The 23,873-nt window shown below is 52.7% G+C and overlaps 1 protein-coding gene across 7 annotated transcripts; it reads right to left on the bottom strand.

Annotated features, from left to right (window-relative positions):
* Positions 1-23,802, bottom strand: Sec22c (SEC22 homolog C, vesicle trafficking protein). Of its 7 annotated transcripts, XM_087210681.1 has the most exons (9): positions 22,605-23,802; positions 21,942-22,184; positions 18,768-18,932; positions 9,971-10,179; positions 9,158-9,257; positions 7,898-8,061; positions 4,298-4,416; positions 3,305-3,370; positions 1-1,369 (listed from the first exon to the last, which is right to left on the bottom strand). In XM_087210681.1, the coding sequence occupies exons 4-9, from the start codon at positions 10,150-10,152 to the stop codon at positions 936-938; spliced, it is 1,065 nt and encodes a 354-aa protein (XP_087066807.1). In that variant the 5' UTR covers positions 10,153-10,179; positions 18,768-18,932; positions 21,942-22,184; positions 22,605-23,802; the 3' UTR covers positions 1-935. The 7 variants fall into 7 exon arrangements, with proteins under 7 accessions (XP_087066807.1, XP_087066806.1, XP_004835155.2 ...); XM_087210680.1 differs by lacking the exons at positions 18,768-18,932; positions 21,942-22,184; positions 22,605-23,802 and adding an exon at positions 18,125-18,721; XM_004835098.4 differs by lacking the exons at positions 9,158-9,257; positions 18,768-18,932; positions 21,942-22,184; positions 22,605-23,802 and adding exons at positions 6,111-6,290; positions 18,125-18,692.
* Positions 23,803-23,873: the final 71 nt, after the last annotated feature.

The following is a 23,873-nucleotide window of genomic DNA, read 5'->3' as shown; positions in this document are numbered from 1 at the left end:
TTTTGGAAAATGATAATCAATTGTTTTAATAATGCGTCAGTTATACCTTTATAAAATTTTGGAGAGTTAACATCTACTTCTGTTATTATGTTTGTTTAGGGTACTGGGGATTGAACCTAGAGCCCTTCCACTGAGCTACATTCTCCAGCCCTTCAAAATTGTTTTTTATTTTGACACAAGGTCTCACTAAGTTGCCCAGACTGGCCTTGAACTGGCAATCCTCCTGCCTCAGCCTCCCACAGTGCTGGGATTACAAGCTCGCACCACCACACACACAGCTACATCCTGGCTTTTGTTCATTAAAAATGAGGCCCTGGATCCAATCCAGATTCTCAGGAAAGGTACAGGAGTAATTAACTCGAGCAGCCCTCTGTGTAGAGGTGCACAGGATCAGCAGCAGAACAACAGGCGGTGACAGCGCCTCTCCGAGAGGGTCTGGGACGCACCACAGGGTCCCCTTCCCTGGTCTCCTCCAGTGTGGCTGGCGTCAGGCACACTGTCCCTGCGCGTGCCTCGAGGCTGACCACCCGCCAGTGCTGGCTGCTCACCCAATTTAAAAAGCACTCAGATACGCCCTGCAAGGAAGCACAACACGTTTCTCTGCTCTCATGGTCCCTCCACCTTACAAGGGTCAGACACCCTTCTACAATTAAATAAACTCAGGCTTCTTTGCCATTTTCTCAGCTTAAATTTGTTCTTGTCCTACTGAAGTTCAATTTATATCCAAAATAGAAATATTCCAAAGGTACAGCAAACCTAAGTTCTCAAAACTGTAAACAAAATTTATCTAGCTTGTATTTATGAACCCTACATAAGTTTTTAATTCACCCTGTTCTGACCTCTCCTCAAAAGAAGAACACTGAGCCCCATCTGGGCTCCAGAACAGACCCGGATTTCAGGACGGCTCCTGGAGACACCGTTACTGCGAGGCTGACTCAGCAGACCCCAGGCTCCGCCTGCTCTCCGGTGCCCTCCTGAGCATGCCCTGGGGCGGACCAGCCTGTGGTCTGCAGCACCACACATGGGGCACCCGGCCCTGCCAGGACCTGAGTTCCAGCCCTGCGCCCGACGTGGTCCAAAGGAAGCTCACAGGTGGGAAGTGGGCTGAGGCAGGGCAGGAAAGGAGGCAGGGACCAACCCTCAGGGCAGAGCCAGAGCCACCGCATCCTCACACGCTGCAGTCCGACTGTGTCTCCTGCAGCTGCCGCATGAGGATCTGGTGTGAGGACAGACACGCCACACCGATGTGGAAGAGGATCTGCCACAGGTTGCGCAGGCCGTGCAGGTACATGTTGCCCAGGCAGATGAAGAGCAGCAGCAGCAGCACCTTCGCCGTGCGGGCTGAACTGTAGAACAGGTACAGGTAGCACTGCAAGAGACCACACGGCCAGCTGTTAGGGACGACCGCAAGGCCACAGTCAGACCGCGGCATGGCATCCGCCGCCCTCATGGACCCAGGGACTGGCTCACTACCAGCAGCTCGGGCTGCTGACCCCAGGTGCAATCAGGCACGTGGGAGAGGACAGAGAAGCAGGTGTGACAGGGGAGCCAGGGGCAGCACACCTGCAGGCACAGGAAGGGGCAGGTGGGCAGGTGCCAGGCTGGGAGACCCTAGTGCAGTTCTCCTCCAGCAAGCATGGCCGGAGGTGCTGTGCTCTCCCTGGCCAGGTTTCCCAGTCAGCACCACACTGAGCACTACCATGGAAGGATCTCCGAGCGAAGAAGGCACCCAGGAGGGGTGCCACTGGGATTTCGCGCAAGCGACCACACAGAAAGGGGCTAGTCCCGCTCTGCAAATGCTGGGAACAGATTTCTAGTTTAGTATTTTTTAAAAGAGCACATTCTCAGAACACAGAGCAATTCAATGCCAGTTCTGGCTATGGAGGGAGGGAGAGGCCCTCGGAGCAGGAGCTAGCCAAGGAGGAATGCAGTTGAAGGAATGAAGGAGGAACCCTAGGGCCCCTGCAGCCCTGAAAGGCAGGCTCCATAGAACTGCCACTCGCTGCAGCCAGGTTTTAGAGACTAGTTTTCAAAGAAAAAAAGTGCATTTTCATTTTTGGGTTGAAAACTTCCTTTTGTTTGTATGTTTGTTTTTTGGTACCGGGGATCAAACTTGGGACCTTGCGCTTGAGAAGCAGGTGGTGGAACCACTGAGCTAAATCCCCCTGACAACTTAATGGCCCCTGAAAACTTCCCTTTTCACAATCAGGTACAGCAATTCTTAAAAAGAAGCCATTCTAGGGGCCGGGGATTTAGCTCAGTGGTGCCAGCTGCTTCTCAACCACAAGGTCTCAAGTTTGATCCCTGGTACCAAGAAAAAGAAAAGAAACCATTCTAAGATCTATGTGGAAGAGCAGAGAAGTGCCCTACAAAAAATTTTAGGGGCCAGGGATTTAGCTCAGTGGTTCTGCTGCCTGCCTCGCAAGTGCAAGGTCCCGAGTTCAATCCCCGGTACCAAAAAAAAAAGAAATTTTAACTTAGAAAAAACAAAAGCTTAAGCATGCAAAGAAAGTGCTAAAATCCTGGCCTAATGGAGAAGGCAAGAGAATAAAAGTCAGGTTTTTACTGAAATAAACTCACCCACAGAGGATTCAAAAGCTCCTTTTTATGCCAGCTCTGAAGCACACAGTTTATCTGAATGCAACTGAAGAATAATCAAAGCCCTCTCGTTCTTGTCTTGTCTGTGGTAGTGGGATGGAAGCCTGAGCCTCACACAGCTAGGCAAGTGCTGTACCACTGAGCCGCACCCCAGTACTTCCCTCCCACTGACCCCCGCCCCAGCAGGGTCTCACTAAGTTGCCCAGGCTGGCCTTGAACCTGCGATACTCCTGCCTCAGCCTGCAGAGAAGCTGGGATTACGGGCGTGCAGGACTGCACGTGCCCATAGCCCCTAGTTAATGACCTCATTTCTGTTTCACTCCCTGAGGTGCAGATCTGAATCAAAAAGTGTCACTATTTAAAAAAGCAAACTGCATTCCTCACAGGTTTGTAACCCACACCGTTCCTGCAGACCTCCGGCCAGGGCCACTTCTGCCCTGTACTGTCGGGGTCCCTGTCGGATCAGCTACTCTCGGGGTCCCTGTAGCCCTGGCCAAGTGGCTTTCCCTTTCCGTGCCCAAAGCTCTTCCTCCGTAAAAGGTGAGGATTCGTCAGGATGCGCCAAGGTTCTTTCATTAGTGGCTCAGTGTGGTCCAGGATTGTGGGGGAACAAAGCCGGGATCAGGAACTCGCTGACAGCCGTAACAAAACGACAAAGAGGGCCAGAGGTTTAACCCACTCACCAAGACACCCGAGTTTCACCCACCTGGAAAATGCAGGCTACAAAAGGAATGAGAAAGGCCAGGATGTTCCCAACTTCCTCCTGGGCAACCTAAAGAAATCAAGAGGAACACAAGGGGCGTGTTGAGGTGAAAGGAGACCCCCACCTCTGCCCTCCCCTCCCCTCCCAGCCCTGCTGCTCCGCAGCACCGGGCCCCTCTCCTGCTTTCCCTCCAACCACCCACGGCCTCTGGACCCACACTCTGCTCTGTACCCAAGACCCACCAGGCAGACACCACACCTCGGCCGTCTCGCTGGCCAGGGGCTGCTTCTGGCCTCCAGCCGCAGCACCACCAGCAGGAAGAGGGAGACCATGCTGCATGGCAGGAGGTGGTGACAGGCGGCTGGCACTGGCCCAGCCCACACTGCAGACAGCGGCCACACGCGGGAGAGCGGAGCATTATCGCTCTACTCTAAAGATACCTATGCTAACGATGGTTCCTTTCCTTATCCAAGTAGTAACATACTTCAAGATTTACAACTATTTTAAAACAGGATGGAACAGTTGCTCTGAGATGGCCAGTCCAGCAGGGAGAACTATATCACTATCTGCTAGGGATGCAGCTGTTTGATGAAGGCACTGAGAAGCAAGCGCTTGCGGCATTATTCACACCGGACTATGGGGAAGGAGGAGCCTGAACTGTGCAGGCCGAGAACCCAACTTCCGCTGGGTTGCCCCAGAGTAAGGCAGCCCCCGGTGTGACTCACAGGGAGACGCTGGTCCGGTCTCCTTCCAGCAAATTGCCCACTTCTCACTGGCCTCTCTGCCAGCCCACCCTGGGCAACCTAGCGAGAGCCTGTCTCGCAATTTAAAGGGGGGCTGGGGATGTTGCCCAGTGTGAAAGCCCAGGTTCAATCCCTAGTTCCGCACGTGCATCGAACAGAGATTCAATGCACAGTAACTTCACAGACACAAAGCGTCCCCTTCGGCTCCTTCTACCCCGCGTGCCGCAGCAGAAGTGTGAAGAGCCCAGGCTACCTGTAAGGAGTGCTCTGCGAGGTGAACTCCGCGGACGAGGTTGACAGCGGCACACATAATGTTGAGGACAAGGGACAGGACACCCAGGGCGCTCACGGGCTCCATGCGGAAACGCGGAGCTGGACAACGAGAAACACGCGCCTGGTGAAAACGACGGCTCTGTGAAAGAAGGATCAGCAGAGGCACAACCAGACCTCTGCCGGGGACAGACCTAGGAACGCGCTGGGGAAAAGGCAGTAGTGGAGGACAGCACAGGCCTGAGCCAGCTGAGCGCCCGCCGGAAACAAGCCCTTTCCTAGGCAGGCACGGTCTGCCAGCGCCTGACTTCCTTCCCACTCCAGCAGTGGCTCTAGGCTGGGTGGTCTGCCCCGGGAGGTGGGGCGAGGTCAGGAGACATTCCCGATTATCGCCCTTGGCACAGGGTGGTACCGCATCTTGCAGGTGGCAGCCAGCAAGGCTTCCAGACACCCACAGAGCCCAGGGCGGCACCCATGACAGGGAGGCCTGAGCTGAATAGTGTTGTTGGTTTTTTTTGGTACCGGGGATCGAACTTGGGATCTTGCGGTTGGGAGCCAGGCGCCAGAACCACGGAGCCAAATCCCCGGCCCTGAGCTGAATAGTTTTTTATGCTACCAGGGTGGACCAGGACTCTTCTCAGAAACTGGTTGTCAGAGTCCAGCAGCATCCTGCTACACACCTCACCCGTCAGCTTGTAAAACGTTCTACTCTTTTTCTGATAATGTTCAGCCCAGAGTACTTCTAGAGCAATTTACAGCAACTTAATTCTTTTTAACTCTAAAATACCTGGGAAGAGGAGGGACACTGGTGAGCTCCTGGAACTACCACCAAACAAGCGCTCCTTTCTCTAGAGGTAACTGGTGGACCTGGCTCTGGTTCACACAACTGAATGCTGCTCCTCTCTCACTATGATCTTTTAGAATCAACCCTTCTGGTCTTACATTTCTCAAGCACACACCCCAAGCAAGACCCAACTTGCTCCTGTCAGTGTTAGAATCCTGCTAGCAGCTCACAGGTGCTGTTAGGACAGAGAGAGCTTCCTGTAAAGATTCAGCCTTGGGACCATCAGCTGAGTCAAACCAGTAAATCGCCCTAGGCGTGGGCAAACTGACACTTTCTGGACTTGCTCCTCTTGCCTAAGTGTTTAAAACACTTGTTATATTATTTTATATTATATTATATTACATTACATTACAAAGTAGCCTGTGTTCAGGAGCAGCCTGGGGGTCGGCTACCTAGTGTTCTGTCTACAAAAGTTAAGTGCTCTCTCTTCTAATGTAAGTGAGGACAGCGTACGGACTGGCATGACAGCGAATGTGGGAATTTATCCTGTGAAACAGACTGAACCAAAACACAAAGTTAAGCCAAAAACATGAAGCCTTTTAATACAGCACTTTAAAATCAAGCAATGAGTTCAGTAAGAAAACAGTTAAAATAATTAGACTATTACCATGTGGACAGCTCTGTCGGGTAACGACCCACTCCTACACTATTACAGGATCCTTGGGCTGCACACAACTACTTTAGTTAGTAATGAGTTTACTTTTATGTCACGGTAAATCAAGAAGTGAAAAATGATCATGCTCCATCGTGTGCTGAGCGCCAACAGTCAATGATGCTAACCCGGCTGTCCAGCACGTGGGCACCATCCACGCTCACATTCTTAGCCACCTGGCAACAGGGTCAGCCTGTCATCTGTGCCCCACCCAAGCACACAGTTCTAGCAAAGAGAAATCCACGCCTGTCCGACAAGGACAGCAGCCTTCTTGTCAGCAACAGAGGGGAGGCCACTCACCGGGCTCTGCATGCACGGGTGTGTGCCCGTTCGCCAGGCCGTTGGCCCTGTCCGTGTCCTCCAGGGAGAGAACTACAGGGGGCTGGAAGTCAAGCTCCTCCTGAACTTTCTCCAAGCTGCTCTTCATCTGCAAGGGGCTCACGTGGTTAAAATGCCACTTCATTTTCTGAATGGTGCTGTCTGCAGAAAGAGCAGCCCAGGCTGAGTGTGTGCATGAGGCCACAAGCGCACAACAGAGCTCACATCTCCAGGCAAGCGCACGAGTCCGCCAGGCCTGGGAGCGAGTTACACATCCAGGTCAGATGACTGCCACACGGTGCCCCCAGCCTGCACAGGTGCGGCCCAGGGCCTCAGCGACAAAGAGGCAGCAGGGACTGACTCGGCCACACCTGACGGGGAAGCCCTAGGCTGCACATACAGCCTAATCATCTCCAAAAGGCTTGTTTGAAAAAAATTACAAATGAACGTGCATATATTCTGCACATTAGGATATATGTTTGAAAGACTGGTTTTACTTCTTCCATTTAATATGAATTCATTACCAAATCCTAAAAAGTGTCTGGAGTGAAATTTCATACACATGGGCAAAGGAGAATCACGCCCAATGCTAACTCCGTTCCTTCCGGAAGGGCCTCCCACCAGGTCCCCCACCGCGCTGGAGGAAGGCAGCACACAGACAGACGGGGAGAGGAACGCAGCCGAGGACGCTGTGTGCGGCCTGCTTGGGACAGACAGGAAGAGGGCTGAGGGCGGCAGTGAGGCTGACCCAAGGCAGGGCTCTTGGTCCACCAAGAGACCCCAGCACCTAGAGGTGACACCATCAGAGGGTGCCGATGCCACTGCTGATGGGCCAGCCGGAGGGCCACACAGGGACCGTGCTGGGTATAGCACAGGAGCCAGAGAGGGCAGGCGGGACTGGCCCCGCACCAGCCCGGACCAAGGGCGGCCAGCCCCTTGTTCAAGGACATCCCATGTTGACCCAGAACCCACAGAAGCTGCCCCATTCCTCCCTCTACCCTCTACACTCATTCCCCAAGAGCTCAAAACAGACCAATACACACCCCGTCGCCACGTGGCTTCCTGAGCCCCAGGGACCCGCGAGGCCTCTCTGCCACGCCAGCACTTCCCAAGCTCCTCAGGAGAGGACGTGCTTTTCCAAACTGCTGCACACTAGTACTTTGATAAAGTACAATTTAAAAGTCCCAGGGAGAGCCAGGGATGTAGCTCAGCAGCACAGTGCCTGCCTGGCAAGTACCAGGCCCTGAGTTCAATTCCCACTACCAAAAAACAAAACAAAACAGGGAATCACCAGCCAACTTGCCCACGCTGTTTCCCCTTTCCCTCATGATAGAAGAATACCCCAGAGTGGCCCTGCTCCCAGGCAGGGGCCAGCAAACTGTCCTGGACTTCAGACTGTAGGCTGCATGGTTTCTGTCACTGAAGCCACCTCTACTGTCCAGGGTGGCAGCAGCCACGTAACACACGGGGAAGGAGCAGGGCTGAGCTCCACCCTACTTACAAAGATAAGCAGCCATGGCTCCCTGGACAGTGTCTGAGGCCTGGGGTGAGCAATCCCGAGCCTCTCCCTCCCTCCCCGCCCAGCTCTGCAGAGCTGAAAAGCCAGGACCTCCAGGCTTCCTGGCCCTTTCCTGCTGTGAAGGCCGACGTGGCTTCATGTCACCTGGCTATGCCTCCCACCTGCTTCCTTGAGGATCAAAGCCCCCTGAGCTCCACACACACCACACACAGGAGAGGAGAGAGGAAACGTGGAAGCAAAAGGCACGAACCAAACTCGAGGAAGGCGTAGGGCCTGGAGGCGAGGCCGATGCGGGTGGTGTCGAAGGACGCTGTGAACTCCCACCACAGGGTCTCCAGGAAACAGAAGGCCATGGCTGCTGGGCACTGGCGGGAGCAGATAGCCATGCAGGCCACATCCCGGGCAGAAGAAAAGCTGAAACAGAAGAGCAGCATCTCATCTGCGTCACCAGGAGCCAGGCCAGGGCCCGCCCACACCCAGCACAGCCCACCCAAGTCTGCTTCCTTTGGCCTCAAACAGTTGGGGCTGCTTGCTGCGCACGTCACTCTTCAGCGAGACTGAGCTCTGAGACTGTGTCTTTCTAACGTCTGGCGGTGCCAGTCCCCAACACCATGCAACTTAGGCAGGCATGAGGGGTGCTTCTGTTTTCTGGTTTCTTAAAACAAATGCAAGGCATTTCTTCCTTTTCTGCTCCTCCTCAGGCTGCCCCCTTCCTCATCAGCCTGAGTTCTGGGGGCTGCGGCTCACCTGGCTGGGGTGGCTAGGACCGGCTCGGGTGGTACCTGCTCCTGCTCTACCATCTTCCACTAAGCTCATCACAGGGGCTTCTCCTCCCTCAAAGCCCCAGCCCCGAGCTGCAGGGCAGGCCGGCTCCCCCAGGGGTGTCTTGGGTCTGGCCCAACAACAATGGGGGTTCCCAGACTCTGGGGAACTGAGACTGCTACTGCAGCCCCCAGGCCGAACAGGCGCAGAGGCCCCATTTCTGAGGTGCGACTGTTTTACCACCACAGCTGAGGCAAAGGTGAGCTGAGCGCGCCCTTGAGCAGCATGCTGTCTGCAGGACTGCCGCCGGCCAGCACCCTCCTTCCTCTGCGAGGGTCTCACCCTGACCCCCGCCCCGGCCCCACGTGTATGAAGGCCTTGTCAGCACCTGTGAGTCGCCAGGAGCCTCTGTGTCACCACACACACACACAAACACACATGCACGGGCACACAGGCACATATTCACCACCTGCATCCTCACTTCCCTTTGCCTTGGGGCTTCTTCCAAGCTCCACTATACACTTCGGGCAGCCATGTTTCTGGGCATTTCCAGCAGGAGGGTTTCAGGCTCTAATGTTCTACATTGTGTTATAGCTGGAACTCCCTACAAAAATCCTTTCTCAGGAAGGACAGGGTGGCTCCCTGGACAGCTGTGCTTCAGAGCACCTGTCCCCTCAGGACAAGCTGTTCCTATAGGTCAGAGGGCCCTACTGTGGGCTGTGTCCTAAAAAGATGGCAGCAATCCTACCTCCCAGGCCGCCGGATGGGGTTCCATTTGGAAACAGAGTCGGTAAGATGAAACAAGGTCATTCTGGAGTAGGGAGGGCCCTCTTCTAATGACTGCTACCCTTACAAGAAGAGAGAAATTGGACACAGAAACAAGAAAGGCCATGTGACCATGGAGTGCCTGCCAGGCAAGGAAACCAGGGACTGCCACCAGGGGGCACTGCAGCCTTGGGAGTGTCCTCCTCAAGGCCTGCAGAGGGAGCTCTGCCCTGCCACACCTGGAGCTCAGACCTCCAGCCTCAGGAGAGAGAGAAGGCATTTCTGCCTCGGCAGCCCTAGCACATAACCCCTTAACTGTGAAAGGGTGTGCTACTGCACACCTGTAAGAAAAGAAAGTCTCAGCTTCCTCTGTGGAAAGAATGGTGAGAGCCAAGAGTAATGGCCAAACTCAGCATTCAGGAGGCCTAGGCAGAAGGAGCGCCACAAGTTCGAGGCCAGGCTGGGCTACAGAGTGAGATCAGGGCCAGCCTGAACTACAAAGGGAGACCCTGTCTCAAAAGCAAACAAACAAGGGCTGGGGATTTAGCTCAGTGCTCCCGCCACAGCAGACAAGTGCAAGGACCTGAGTTCGATCCCCGGTGCCAAAAAAGCCAAACAAAACAAAAACAAAAAATACTGAGGTACCCAAGATATCACTGTGAAGTCACAGGCTTCTCTCTGAGGAGAACAGCCCTCATACGGGGAAGGTGTCCCACCAGAGCCTTGGTGGGGGGAGGGGGAGGAGGGAGGGAGGAGGAGGAGGAGGGAGGGGGAGGAACGTCTCAGCTGCACTTACTGTATGCGGAAGTCCCAGCTCTCTGCGGAGCCCCGGCCCGGGTGCCTGGCCAGGTGCAGGGCCAAGGCCTTGAGGCGCCGCCTGCACTCCAGGAAGGCCGGGGCGTGGTAGAAGTCAGTGGAGGCCGAGAGCGGCAGTCCGTCCCTCACCCGTACCACACTAGCGAAGAAGATCATGGACATGGTCCTCAGGAGGAGGCATGGGGACTCCTGTGGGTGGGCGGAGGCCAGGGGACCTGGTTAGTGAGGTGCTGGGCCATGACGGCCTCCTCCCTCCGCCTCCGCCCAGCTCTCCTTCACCGGGACCCTCCATGCCTCTCTCTCGAATCCATCCCTTCCAGGACCCAGCCCTGGGGATGAGACCGAGAAGCAGGGAGCAGCCCAGCACAGAGGGCTCCAGGGGACAGGAAGTGCCTGACACTCGGGCAGCAGGGACAGGGAGGGTCCCCAGGGAGAAGGTGCTCAGCAGGTTAGCTGCCCTGGCAGGAGACGGAGCAAGGCAGGGAGACAGCACCTACCCCTAAGCTGGTCGCCAGGACAGCAGGAATGGACCCGGACAGCATGTCCTCTGAAACCCTGCAAATGTCTAACAGAGCCAGTCTTCAAAAGGATGACTGAGTCCCCACAGATGGCTAAAGGAAGTCACTGAGCAAACTGCATTACAGCAAGATGCTAAATATTTGGCCTTGATGTGTAAGCATATTAAGAAACACAAGGAAACAGATCTGAGCCCTGACGGTGCCTTCGGCAAATTAAAAAAGGTCCCTCTGGGGCAGAAAGCAGCCCTGCCCAGGCTAGGGGCAAAGCCTGGTTTGCAAGGGCAGAACCTGCACACCTGGGGTTACAGAGGTGGCCAGGACAGCTGTCGTGGGTCCTTCCGCCAGTCCACAGTCCTGTTCACAGATTTGCCTGCCAGGGCCTCTGCCTGCCAGGGCCTCTGCCTGCCAGGATGCTGAGAGGAAACGCAGCAGACCCCTCTTCCAGGGAACCCTCAGGCTGCAAACTTCCCCAGCATCCACATCCTTCCTCCCTCCAAAACAGGAGCCCAGGAGGCACACTTCCACCTGCCTCCATCGGACCTGCAGTCAGGTCTCAGACGGCCCACACCCAGGTCCAGATCAAGAATTGTCGCAGTCCACCCCTTCCAGGACACCTTCCCAGGCTGGCCCAGCTAGACCAACTCTCTCCTTCTACCAAGAGTCTGGAGAACCTGCTGCTCCATTCTCCATTTGACTGATTTAACATTTCCCCTACCTGAGAGTGTATCTGTCTGCAGTGGATGAATAATTATTCCCCCTTTACCCACGCAGAAACCGCAGAGATACACACACGGTCCATCTGTCCCATCTCCCCACACCTTCTCTCGGGAAGTAAAACCATGAAAAGCTCCAGGAACGATACAATCCTGACCAGCTACCAAGTTCCCAGAAGCACATCAGGGCCAGGCCCACTGCCAGGAGCACTGTGGGATCCACACCTGCCTGGTGCTCAACACTGACTCCTCTCACACCATGCAGGGGCCTGGAGACAGAGGTGAGGAGGTGAATCGTACTCTCTGCTACACGCTTACTCATTTTTAAAAAGAGATATAAGGCACAAAGTCCTAAGAGATATCAGGGGAAATACAAGACCAATTTTAGGGCTTAGGGTCAAAATAACTCCAAAAAGAGCCTCACACCAAGCCATACAAGGACACTGGGAGAAAAAAAAAAAAGACAAATTGGGACAGGATACAAATACTTCACAGCAAGACAAGGCAGGAATCCTAAGCATGCTCTTCTTCAGAAAAGTGGGGTGCAGCATTATTCCAGCTGTCACCCCTAGACACCCTCTCAGGTGCTGTCTTCTTAAAGGAACATTCTCTACAAGCCAGACAACGTGTTTGCCCTAAGAAGGAACAGGCGGCACTGCCCAATGACGGTAACCACAAGAACCCGCTCTCCACTCTCTAACACCCCCACCCCCACCCTCAGTCTTTGGTGACCAAACCTGCTTTGCTCCAATCACTAGCATTCAGGAAAAATAAAAACTCTGTATTTCAGGCTGCTAGTACTGCAAACCAGTGAGACGTCATTTTGCAAGCCCTTTACAGGTACCTGTGATCCTTACACAAAGGTGACCTGCGGTGCCCCTGCAGGGCGGTGAGAGGCGATGTGGCAGCCCATGCGCATGGCAGGGCTTCACACGCTGCTGGGGAAATAGGAAAGAATGGAGGTGAGGACAACCTTAGCCCTTTTTCCTTCATGAAAATACTCCGTGTTCCAAAAGATGAGAACTGTCTTAATACAAACGTGGAGGGGCTCATGTTCGTGGGGATGTAATGTTTATGAGTTCAGGTTAGGCTCTGTTAAGAGACAGCAGACAAGCTGGGCAAGAACTGACTACTACTCAAGGAGAGAGTCGCAGAGGACGGGAGTAAAGCTCCTCCAGCCCCTCCCGGTAGACACCCCTGGAAACCTGGGCACTATATGCGAGGTACACAGGAGGCGACCTGCAGGTGCAGGAGGAGGCAGTAGTCAGGGCCTTGGAGCCATGAGTTTGTGCCTATTCTTCTGCATCATAAAGTCCAGACTTGGTGTTGGAGAAACCAGCAACGCAGAAACACCAATGAGCAGAGACCCAAAAAACCGCCACCACCACGACAAAGCTGCTCGCTCCAGTCAAGGACCTGGGAAAGGTACAGTCTAGCAAAGCAGACAGTCCGTCAGTAAAACCACTCTATCCTAGGCCACACCACGGAAAAAAGACTGCAGCCACCTCCTGCACACCAGCAAAGGCAGGTGAAGAGCTCCGCGTGTGCCCTGGCCCTGCAGTACTGAGTGTTCTCCCACAGGGAAGGAAGAAGCCACCCTCCCCAGGCAACAGGCAACAAAATGTCCACCTCTCCCCCAAAATACTGAGCAGCTCACTGCCCCAGGGTGGGAACAAATGCACGAGGGAACCCAGACTTCTACACCCTCTTGGCAGGAGACTGGACCCCACTTCCCAAGCAGGAGCGGTGTCAACAAAGCCCAGCAGAAACAGGTGATTTCTTTTATTAGTATCATAATTATTAACACAGGGACTGTGCACCTGGGTCCTCGGGGGCACAGACCTCGGCCATCCACCTGCCACCCTCTGCCCCTCCCCGTCCCACCCCAGCCAGAGCAGCACCTCTTCTACTGTCAGATCATTTGCTTAAGTTTCTACACGTGAGAAGAAGTGTGCAATACTAGTCTGTCTACGTCTGACTCGTGGCCTAATGTGAACTCCTCCAGTTACATCCATTTTCATGCAAATGACAGGACCTGGCTCCTTTATGGCTGAATAACCCTCCACCGGGCACGCATACCGTATTTCCTTTGTCCATTCGTCTGCTGACGGCACCTAGGTTGATTCCGTACCTTGACGGTTGTGAACGGTGCCACAAAACATGGCCACAAAGGGACCTCGCTGGTGTGCTGACTTCGTTTCCTTTGGACACCTGGGAGTAGGGCAGCCGGATCCCGAAGTAATCCCATTCTCACCTTTCTCCACACTGTTATCCATGTTCCCAACAATGGTGTATAAAGACTTCTTTCTCTCTATGTCCTCATTGGCATTTGTGGCTGTTTCTTTTTTTTTGGTACCGGGGATCGAACTCGGGACCTTGTGCTTGCGAGGCAGGCAGCAGAACCACTGTGCTAAACCCCTGGCCCTCTGCAGCTGTTTGTTGATGACAGCCATCCTGACCAGGGAGAGAGGGGGGTCTCCTTGCAACTTTGATTTGTGGCTCCCTGAGGGCTGAAGACCCCAAATATTTTTTCACATATTTATTGGCCACTTGCATTTCTTCTTTTAAGAAGTGTCTGCTCAGATGACTTGCCTGTATTCTTTTACCGGATTTCGTACGTTTTGTTGTTCTTTCTATATTGTGGACATTAACCCACTGTCAGATGACTCGCTGTCCAGATTCCTCCCATCCTGTAGACTGACTCTGCACGCTGTGGGGGTCCCCTCCTTGTGCAAAAGCTGCTTACTTCTGTGTGACCCCATCTGTCAGTTCCTGCTTTTGTTTGCTGCATTTCTGCAGTCCCGCCTGGGGAGTCACTGTTTGTGCCAATATGCTCAGATGCCTCTCCTGTGTTCTCTAGTAGTTTCAAGTCTTACATCAGAGACTTTGAGCCAATGCAAGTTGCTTTTTGTACAGGGAGAGGAATCAGGCTCTGATTTCTATCCTCTCCTATGGATGGATAACCAGTCTCCCCACCCATCTGGTGAAAAGGCTGTCCTTCCTCCAGTGTGTGTTTCTGGCACCTTTGTTGAAGATCAGTTGCCTGAAGATGCGTGGATTTACTTTGGTGTCCTCTCTTCTGTACAGTGGTCTGTGCATCTGGGTTTTTTGTTTTGTTTTGTTTTGTTATTTTTTGGTACAAGGGATTAAACTCGGACCTTATGCTTTCGAGGCAGGCGCCAGAACCACTGAGCTAGATCCCCAGCCCTGTTTTTATGCCAAAACCACACTGCTGTTGTCACTATGCCCCTGTAGTATATCTTAAAGCCAGGCACTACCAGGCCGCCAGCTTTATTCCTCTTTGCTCAGGATTCCTTTGGCTGTTTGGAGTCTTTTGTGCTTCCACATGAATTTTAGGATTTTTTTCTAGTTCTGTGAAGAACAGTATTTGTATGTTGATGAGGGTCTCACTGGACTGTACATCATTTTTGGTAGCATGGCCATTTTAACAAAACTAATTCTCCCAGTCCATGAACATGGGAAGTCTTTCTACCTTTCTGTATTACAGTAAGAGCCATATCCCATAACAATACCTGAAAATGTCTAAGTTTCAACAGAAAATCATTGGCCAACCTAAGAACCAGGAAAATTTCAACTTGAATGCTAAGATGCTAAAATTATCTGACAAAACTTTAAAGCAGCTACCATAAATATGCTTCAATAAGCAACTATGAACACACTTAAAGAAATGTTTAAAATATTTCATTGAAGAAATCTAAAATATAAAAAACCAAATGGAAATTCAGAATTAAAATTTTTAAGAATTAAACATAACTGAAGCAAAAAATCTCAATGGATGAATTCAACAGCAAAATGAAGGGGAAAGAAGAATGAATTGGAAAACATGAAGACAGAACACAAATTACCTAATCTGGACAATCTGAGAGGAACTAGATTGAAAAATACTGCACAGGGCCGGGGATGTAGCTCAGTGGCACCACACCTGCCTGACAAGCACAAGGTCCTGAGTTGGATTCCCAGTACCAAAAAGAAAAAAGAAAAATACTGCACAGAGCCTCAGAGACCTGAGGATCTGAAAAACATCTAACACTCTTGTCACTATTGTCCTGGAAGACAAGAGGAAAGTCTTTGGGGAAGTACTATCTGAATACCTCTCAATCATGGCAGAAGACAAAAGCCTACAGAATCGGGAACCTGAACAGAGCCCAGAAAGGATATGCCCCCGGAAACCCATGCCAGCACGCACAACAGCCAAACTAAAGAAAACTGAAAACAGCAAGAGAAAAAAGATACCTCACTTATAGTGGAAGAACAAGTCAAATATAAGCAAATTTCTCATAGAGACCACAGTGGACAAAAGCAAATAACACATTTATCAAGAGCTAAAAGGAAAAGAGCTGCCAACCCAGAATTCTCTATTTAGCAAAAATATCCTTTAAGAATTAAGGAAAAAGCTGGACATGGCGCACATGCCTGTACTCCCAGCACGAGGAAGGCTGAGGCAGGAGGATCGCTGTGAGTTCAAAGCAGGGGCTACTTAGTGAGTTCAAGGCCAGTTTGAACTATTGCGAGACTCTGCCTCAAAAACAAAAAGAATAAAGGGGAAGTACAACATACTCAGGTGAAGGAACACTAGCAGAGTGTGTCAGTGACACACTTGCTCTACAAGAATGGCTAAAGGAGCTGGGCATGGCGGCACAGTCCTCCTGGCACTCTGGGAGGCTGAAGCAGGAGGAGCGCAGGGACGAGCCCAGCCCAGTCAACGCGGCAATTTGGCAAGACCCTGGCAGCACACACCGGATTCCCAGCACTCTGGGAGACCAAGGCAGGAAGATAACACAGGACGTTTTCAAACAGAAAGGTACAATAACCCCAGGGTTTGCTAAAATAAAGCTACTCAAAGAAAACTAGCAGTCGATTCACAACAGGAAAGCAGTGGTACGAATCTGGAAAATCATGCCACAATTACAGAAAAAATATCAATTCCACACAGAGAAATTCAGCCTCAGAGTCCTCACAAAGAGACACTGGCTTGTCTTCCAGTCCTACCAGACCCTCATACAGGCTGCTGTAATCCAGCACTAGGCCTGGCTGGAACTAGGAAACAATCAGAACTGCCAGCAAATGAATGAATGCACGAACAAACAACTGCCTTCATTTGGTTCACTGAAACAAGAAATGCAGATCTGCATATCCCCTGCCTTACTTCTGAACTATATTTTGAACACTCACCCACAATAAATCTCTACTTAGAGAGAAAATTAGAAAAATTTTAGTTTATATAGAGACAATTTTAAGTAGAAGCACAAGGGAGTAATAAATATACCACACCCATGTTACTAGTGTTATTAAATAGTATTTTAATCTACCTCCCCCATTTCCTAAATCTTGACCCAACCACCTGTTCACAAACTATCCAAGTCATAGATTATCGCGAGTCCACCAGCAAAGGCTTTGTGCCTACACCAGAGGCTACTCTCGTTTCTGTCTTTTCTCCCCTTTTCCTTTCCTCTGCCCCCAAATCTCTACCACGTGGAGGAGCTGACCAGGTCTTACACACCAGGAGTTTAAGCTAGGAAAACAAACTAATAAGGCTTACACCCACTCTTAGATTCACCACTGGCCATAGGACCCGAGAAATGGCCACCTAATCTGTCCATCCTGTAGGCGCCGAGGGGCAGACAGAGAAGATAAAGGTCAATGTAAGTCATCTGTTAAGAGCTGAGAAAAGTGGGAACCTGAACATGAGTAGTATTACATTCCTCCATGTCCACAGTACCAGGGCAGTGCATTCAACCAACTTCCAATACAAAATGTTTGAAAAAAATTACACCTGTCCTGAACATGGGTACATAAGCCATCCAGAGATGACTGAAAGTACACAGGGAAATGTGCGCGGCTTAAACACAAATACGATGTTGTTTATGTGAGACTTGAGACCAGCGGCCAAGGACACGGAGGGGTGACTGTCTATGAAGCTTTCACACTGCCGATGTTGCTGAATGCTATGGTGTAAGCATAATCTGCCCTGGACAGGCGTGAATCCTGCAGCTCTCCAGCTTAAGGGTATTAAGTAGAATTCAAACCAGGCGTGGTGGCACATGCCTAGTATCCCAGCACTTGGGAGGCCGAGGCAGGAGGATCATCATGAGTTTGAGGCCAGCCTGGGCTACACAGTGAGAGGAGAGTCTGTCTCAAAAAACCAAAAAAGAAAAAGGTGTAACTGGGATTCAAACTCGAACTTCCTTCAAATATTCAAAAGCCTATGATTTTCCACCACATCCTGCTTCTCTAAATCCAACCTCTGGAATTACAGTTACTCTTCCTCTAATTCCTTCTCCTACAGTACTAATGTCAAAATTAATCCGAGATTAGTGGGTGGGGAAGGAGCTAAGGTTACGTGTTGCCACTGCTCCTTAACCCTGCACTCCTTTGAAGCCGTCTTCCTCTCTGGCCATCAGTCACCTTTTGGGTACAACTGATCTCTAAGTTCCTTCTAAGAATAAAACACGCTGGACCCAAGATGTTCTCTAGGTTGCAAATGCAAACATTTAAATCGGAGCTATTGAGCGAGTCGTGGGTTACTCGCCTGTAACCCCAGCTACTCCAGAGGCTGAGGCACGAAGATCACAAGTTCGAGGCCAGCCCGGGCAGCTCCGGGAGGCCCTGTCTCAAAAGATAAATCCGAGCCACTACAAAACCGCAAGCCTTTTCCTGAGGAAACCCAGCGTGCCGATTCAATTCTGTTCAGCAGCGTTACCGCTTCCAAATGTTTCTTTCCATTTTCACTTCACTAAAATGGTCTTTTCCAGGATTAATTCTTTGTAAAATCTGACAGATTCGCTCTACCGCTCGTCAGTCCTGGGGCGTCACTTTTCCCGACCCCGCGAACCCAGGCCCGGCCCGGCCCGACCCGGCGCCCCTGCCCGCCGGCGCTCTCACCTCGCCTCACCGGCGGCCTCCACGAATCCCCGGCGGCTCTGCCGTCCCCTCGGCGAACTCAGCCCACGGGCGGCCCCGCGCAAGTCCCGGGGCGCAGGTGGGAGGCCGTGCGCATGCGCGCGCCTGGAGCCTTCATTCGCTGCTGCTAAGTAACGCCCGCACCCAAACTGACCATTCCGCGAGCGCCTCCACCGGGGTCCCCGAGTCGCGAGTGAAACCCTTAAAGGGCCGGGACGTCCAAGTCAAGGGGCGCGGCCGGGACGAAGCCTCCCACGTTCATCCGCCTCTGACGCTCACCTGCGGCCCAAGGTCCAGAGGCGCAGGGCTCGCCGCTGGCGCTGCGAGATTCGCGCGGGATTCCTGCTGGGGTGGAGGGGAGGCCCCGGGACCGCGCCCTGCTCCGGGTCTGGGGCCCGTGGCCACCGCCAGCCTGGAGGGGGGAGCAAAGTCCACGGAGCGACGCGCCACGTGGGCGCTGTGTCACCAGAACAGGGCAGGGGGACAGCCCCAGACCCCTAACAAGTGTCTAAATCACACCACCTGTAGGAATGGGGCAGGGACGAGTGGCTCTGCGGTCTCCCCTACTGGAGACTGAACCCTGGGAGCGCTGAGCCGCATCCCCAGCCCTTATTCATATACTTACCCCGAAAGAGTCTCACTAAGTTGCCCAGGCTGGCCTCGAACTTGCGACTCTCCTGCCTCAGCCTGTCGAGTGGCCACCGCGCTCTGCAGGAGCAGGTGCTGGAGAGAATTTACAGGAGCTTCTGGCCTGGACTCGGGCGTCAGAGGAGGCTTCACTGAGTAGCAGCTGAATGGGCAGAGGAAAGAGCAAGGCTGTTTCAGACGGAGAGATCTGGGAGTATAAAGAACTCTGTGTGCAAGGCCACAGGGCTCCTTTGAGGGATGAAAAGAAAACCAGAGGCGGGAATGTTTTAAAGGGCACCGAGTTTTAATTGGGGCAGATTAAAAAGCTCTGAAGAGTGGTGCTGGTGACGGCTGCACGACAGTGTACGTGTACTGAGAACTGTGCCCTCAAACGGCTAACATCATGAAGTCTGTTGTGTACGTTTCCCCACCCAAAAAGAGTTTAGAGAATAGAGGAGTGGGATGGGAAGCCTTAGAGAGAAAAGAGGGAGCCAGAGTGGAAGGGTCAAGTTTGCATTCTGTAAAAATCACTTCGGCTTCGAAAGCTGCGATCTAAGTGGAGATGCCTCAGAGAAGCTGTGGTGGGACTGGCCAGGAGGCCACTGCAAGAGAGGCCGCAGCTGGAATGCAGGCAGGGTGACCAGGAAGGTAAAGAGAACTGGAATTCACAGATCTGGAGAATGCCAGAAGGGAATCTGATTTGGAAGAGAAGAGATCACAGATGTGTCTCAGACTAGCTGAATTTGAGGCACCTTTGAGAGTTCTGGTTAGGGTGCTGTGATGGTTAGTTTTGGGGTCATCCTGACCGGCCCTGGGGATGCCCTGATAGATGCTGGCGCATCGTTCATGAATGTGTCTGTGAAGGTGTTTCCACAAGAGTTGGACATTCGAATCCATGGCGGGAAGGAAGATGTGCCCCACGCCCAGTCTGGATGGCCACATCCGACTGCTGAGCCACACGAAAGACAAGCTCACTCCTCTAGAGCTGGGACACCGCTCTTCTGCCCTTGGCATCGAACCCCAGATTCCCTATGTGGCTCTTGGCCTTCCCAGCAACACCTGTCCTAGGACTCAGCCTTGAGCTAAAGTTACACCATCAGCTTCTTTGGTTCTGCAGCCAAGCCCCCATCGGGATGGACTTGTACCAAACCAGCCACTAGCTCCCCTCGTTCTGCAGCTCATACGTGACCTACCATGGGATGCCTCAGCCTCCATAATCATGTGGGCCAATTCCTCTAATAAACCCCTCTCATGAAGCATAGATGTCCTCTCCATTCTGTCTCTGCAGAGTCCCGGCTACCAGAGGTCACCACAGCAGTGGAATGTGCAGGTTGCTGTTCAGTTTAGAAGTCTGAGCTGGACTCATGAAAGTCATCGTCACATGGGCGGACCCAGGGCTCACATAACCAGATAGAAATTACAAAATGAGACCAGGAGAGCTGTGATAGAGTCCAAGATGGCCCCGGGGATCATTATCTCTTGGTGTTCAGGTCCTTGCACATGGTCCCCTCCCACACTGACCCAGGGCCAGTCCCTGTGACAAGTGATAAGGAGGCTGAGTCATCACAGACACAAAGGAGAAAACCCAGGAGATTCGGGGTTGGAAGAGGAGATTGAACCAGAGGTAGTAAATGTGCCAGGACGAGAAGTGGGAAGGAAATTCGGTGCTAGACCTATAAACCTGGAGCTTTCAAATGTGGAGCCTTGGGTGCTGTAGGAAAGGGCCTCACTGCTGACTGGCAGAGCTGGGTGGCTCTGGCACCAAAGTGGACTGGCAGCAGGGCTAAGGTGTAGCACCTGAGGTCCTAGCCCTCATCCCATCACGGTCACTTTGGCTCCAGGCCACTGTCCTCTTCCCAGACTTTCCTCCCTTCACTCCTGACCTCTGCATCACCACAGAAGAGCTCCACCTCTGATTATTCGTAACCTGTCCTTTGTCTGTTCTCCCAGTTCCACCCTGTTCTCTGGCCTGCAGAGACTTCCAGTGCAGCTGTCCACCCACTGTCTTCTAGCGATGAGTTCCTTTCAGTTTTCACTCCCTTCCCATTAGCTGAGAGCCAGGGTCCACCACTCCCATCACATGCTCCCCACACACTGACACCACTGGCAGTCACCACCTGTCACGCCTGCCTGGCAGCACTCCAGCCCTGGAAGAACCCAACCTTCTGCCTTCCTTGCGCCTGCTCCTGGGCCAGTACTGCTAGACAAAATCTCACAACCCTGTAGATCATTGCTACGTATACTGCCGGTCATTAATGCCATGTGGCAGCCCAATTCTAACTCTTCTCCAAGCCCCCAAATATCCCATTCTTCAGCCTTCTTTGCTCTTCTAGGTGCCTCCTTCACCCAAGAAAGAGCAACCATCAAAACGTCTATAAGCTCCGACAACTCCTTTCCTCCGGCTACCACCTTCTTTCTGTGTCCCCTTTACAGCCAAACCTCTAGAATACGTGGTCCAATTGGACACTCCATTGCTTCCCTTACCACAGTTTCTCAGTCCTCTGAAACTCTGACTTCTGCCTCACAGCTGACACTGCCCTCGACAAGGGCATCAAAGATCTAGTCTTTGTGTTGCTTGACCTTTCCATATAGCATTGCTGTCCTAGCTTTTCTTTTCCATTGCTCTTTTTTCCTTAAATTCTCAGACCCCAGGCTTCTCTGGTTTTGGTCTCTTTCTCCTCCTCAGTCTCTTTTGCAGCCTCTTTTCCTCTACCACGAGGGAAAGCTGCACATGCACCTCAGGCCATCTCACCCACTGCAGGATCCCAAGCAGTTTGGCCACGTGATGTTGCTCAGACCTGTACCTCTGGTCCCGCCTTTGTCCCTGAGTTCCAGCCCCAAGCACCCAGCCATGACTCCGACATCTGTGTGACATTACATCCAATTGTACATGTTCACCGCGGTGCATTCCTCTCCATTCCAGTCTAGCTTCTCCTCACTTTCTACCTCCATGGGTGGCATCACTGGTCTCTCGGTTGCCAAGGCAGAACCCCAGGAGCATCCCTGACTTCCCTTAGGTTTCCCCTCCCTAGTCCATCACCAAGGTCCAGCGAGTCTACTCCCGTGCCTTTCAAATGCACACCGTGGTCGTTGTGCTCACTCCCTCTGAACTGTACACCGGCAGCAGCCTTCTCAATGCCCCTTTCATTTCTCATTTCACTGCCCTACCTACCTTTCTCCATCTTGAAGCCAGGAAAACTCTGAGACACTGCTGACTTCGCTCTTCCACCTGAAACCATCCATGGCTTTCACTCCCCCTAGGAGAGGGCCCAGGCTTTGGACACCTGCACAACCTCTGCTTCTTCTCACTGAGACGTCTCTTCCCTTCGAGCGCTTCCTGTGTGCCGAATCAGGGTGGTCACCCGCACCTGCTCCACCTGAACACCATCTTATCTTCTTGTCATTCTGTACTTGTCTAAACAGGAATGGGGCTGTGTAGGGCTGGACAAGGAATGCACCCAGCTCCTATGGTTCCTCCTCTGTCCACTGTTTTCCATAGAGCCTCTGAGGAATTTGCCTGGGGAGGGACCCTGATGTGGAGTTAGTGCAGGCCTGGCTACCAGAAAGTCCCGAGTCCTTCCCCAGCTCAGGGACGTCACCCCACTTCCCTCGTTGGTTTCACCCTTCTGTGACATGAGAATGAAATGAGATGGAAGTTGCTGAATTCAGGGATGGTGGAGGGAGGGCTGGGCAAAGCAGACGAGCCTGCTTTGGATCCCAACCACCACTCAGGATAGTGAAGCTCTAGGATCCACCCCTTGGAGAAGTCCAGACTGCTAAGATCTCCCTTCTGAACAGAGTGGCTTCTGCACCGTGTGCTTTAGGGAAAACCAACCTCATTAACATGTCCACCAGGAGGGACTAGAAGACCATGGCCACTTCTGCAGAGCTTCCCTGGTCACTAGGAGCCGCGGCAGGGCCCATCGGGCGAGCGCAGCTTCCCCATTGTGCCTCACAGCAGAACACCTTCGCAGTCCTGAAATAGCGAGGCTGCCTGCAGGGGGCCAACGAACAGACCAGGAAAACGGAACCCTGAAAACCTGGACCGTCTTCCAGTCTGTGACACTGGAGGAGCACAGCTAGAGACAGGAGGTTGAGATATCAGCCTGTGGCCGGCAAAGATACCAAGAATCAAAGCCAAGAAAGAAATCATTTAAATCAAACCCACTGAGGCAGGAGTGGGCTTCCAGGTGGCAAGGGACCCTGGGTAGAATAGTCGCCATAGTAAACTATGCCTTTACTTTATTGGCATAGCAAAAAATCAAACCCGAGGGTGCAGACTTAAAACGGTAATGAGATGTGTCACGTGGTGTGGCAGGACAAACAGCGCAGGCGCATGTGGGCACTGCGATTGTGTCCCTCCCTCCCTGGTGGGAGCCATAGAAGCCATCCTGTACTCCCTCTTCCTTCTGTCTGGATCAGCCCGGGGCTCCTATCCACCCACAACTTTCCCCCTTACGCTCGAGTATAACAATAAAAGCCTGTTCTGTACCAAGGCACTTCTGATTCCTCTGATCGAAAGCACAAAACCAGCCAGGCACGTCCCTCATCCCAGTATTAAGGAGGCTGAGGTAGGAGGATCGCAAGTTCCAGCTCGGGCTGAGCAACTTAGCGAGACCCTGTCTCAAAAATAAATAAAATAAAGCCCCAGGATGTAGCTCTTTGCCAAGGCCCGGGGTTCAATCCTCAGTGCTGCAAACAAACCAGAAGAACGTAGGGAGTCAGTAACAGTACGGTGCACGAGCAGTGAGCGAGGGTTCCAGTGCTGACGGCCTCCACAGCTATGGGACAGAGCAAGTCGCCTCAGCTGCAAACCTAAGGAGCATCGTTACGGCCCAGAGGAAACCTACAGCCGACACCAGTGTTGTCCTAGCCCTGCAGAGCCCCGGAGTCACTAAGGTCGAAAGGGCAGTAGGGTTAGAGCCCTATCTATGGGTTGCAGTCGAATCCTACAGCTAAGCATGGGCTCCGCAGACGACGCCCTGCACACCCAGCCCGAATTCCACAGGTTTAGCTTTACAGACAGCGCAAGCGCACGCCGCCCGGCGGGACCCCAGGAGTCGTCGCTTTGCGCGTCCAATCATGAGTGACTTCCTTGTCCCCA

Source organism: Heterocephalus glaber, unplaced genomic scaffold (assembly GCF_053883595.1).
Source record: "Heterocephalus glaber isolate CG9 unplaced genomic scaffold, H.glaber_assembly_v1.0 deba00001175, whole genome shotgun sequence".
In the NCBI taxonomy this organism is placed as follows: Eukaryota; Metazoa; Chordata; class Mammalia; order Rodentia; family Bathyergidae; genus Heterocephalus; species Heterocephalus glaber.
Note: the sequence above shows the minus strand (reverse complement) of the source record. Positions and strands in the feature narration are given on the sequence as shown.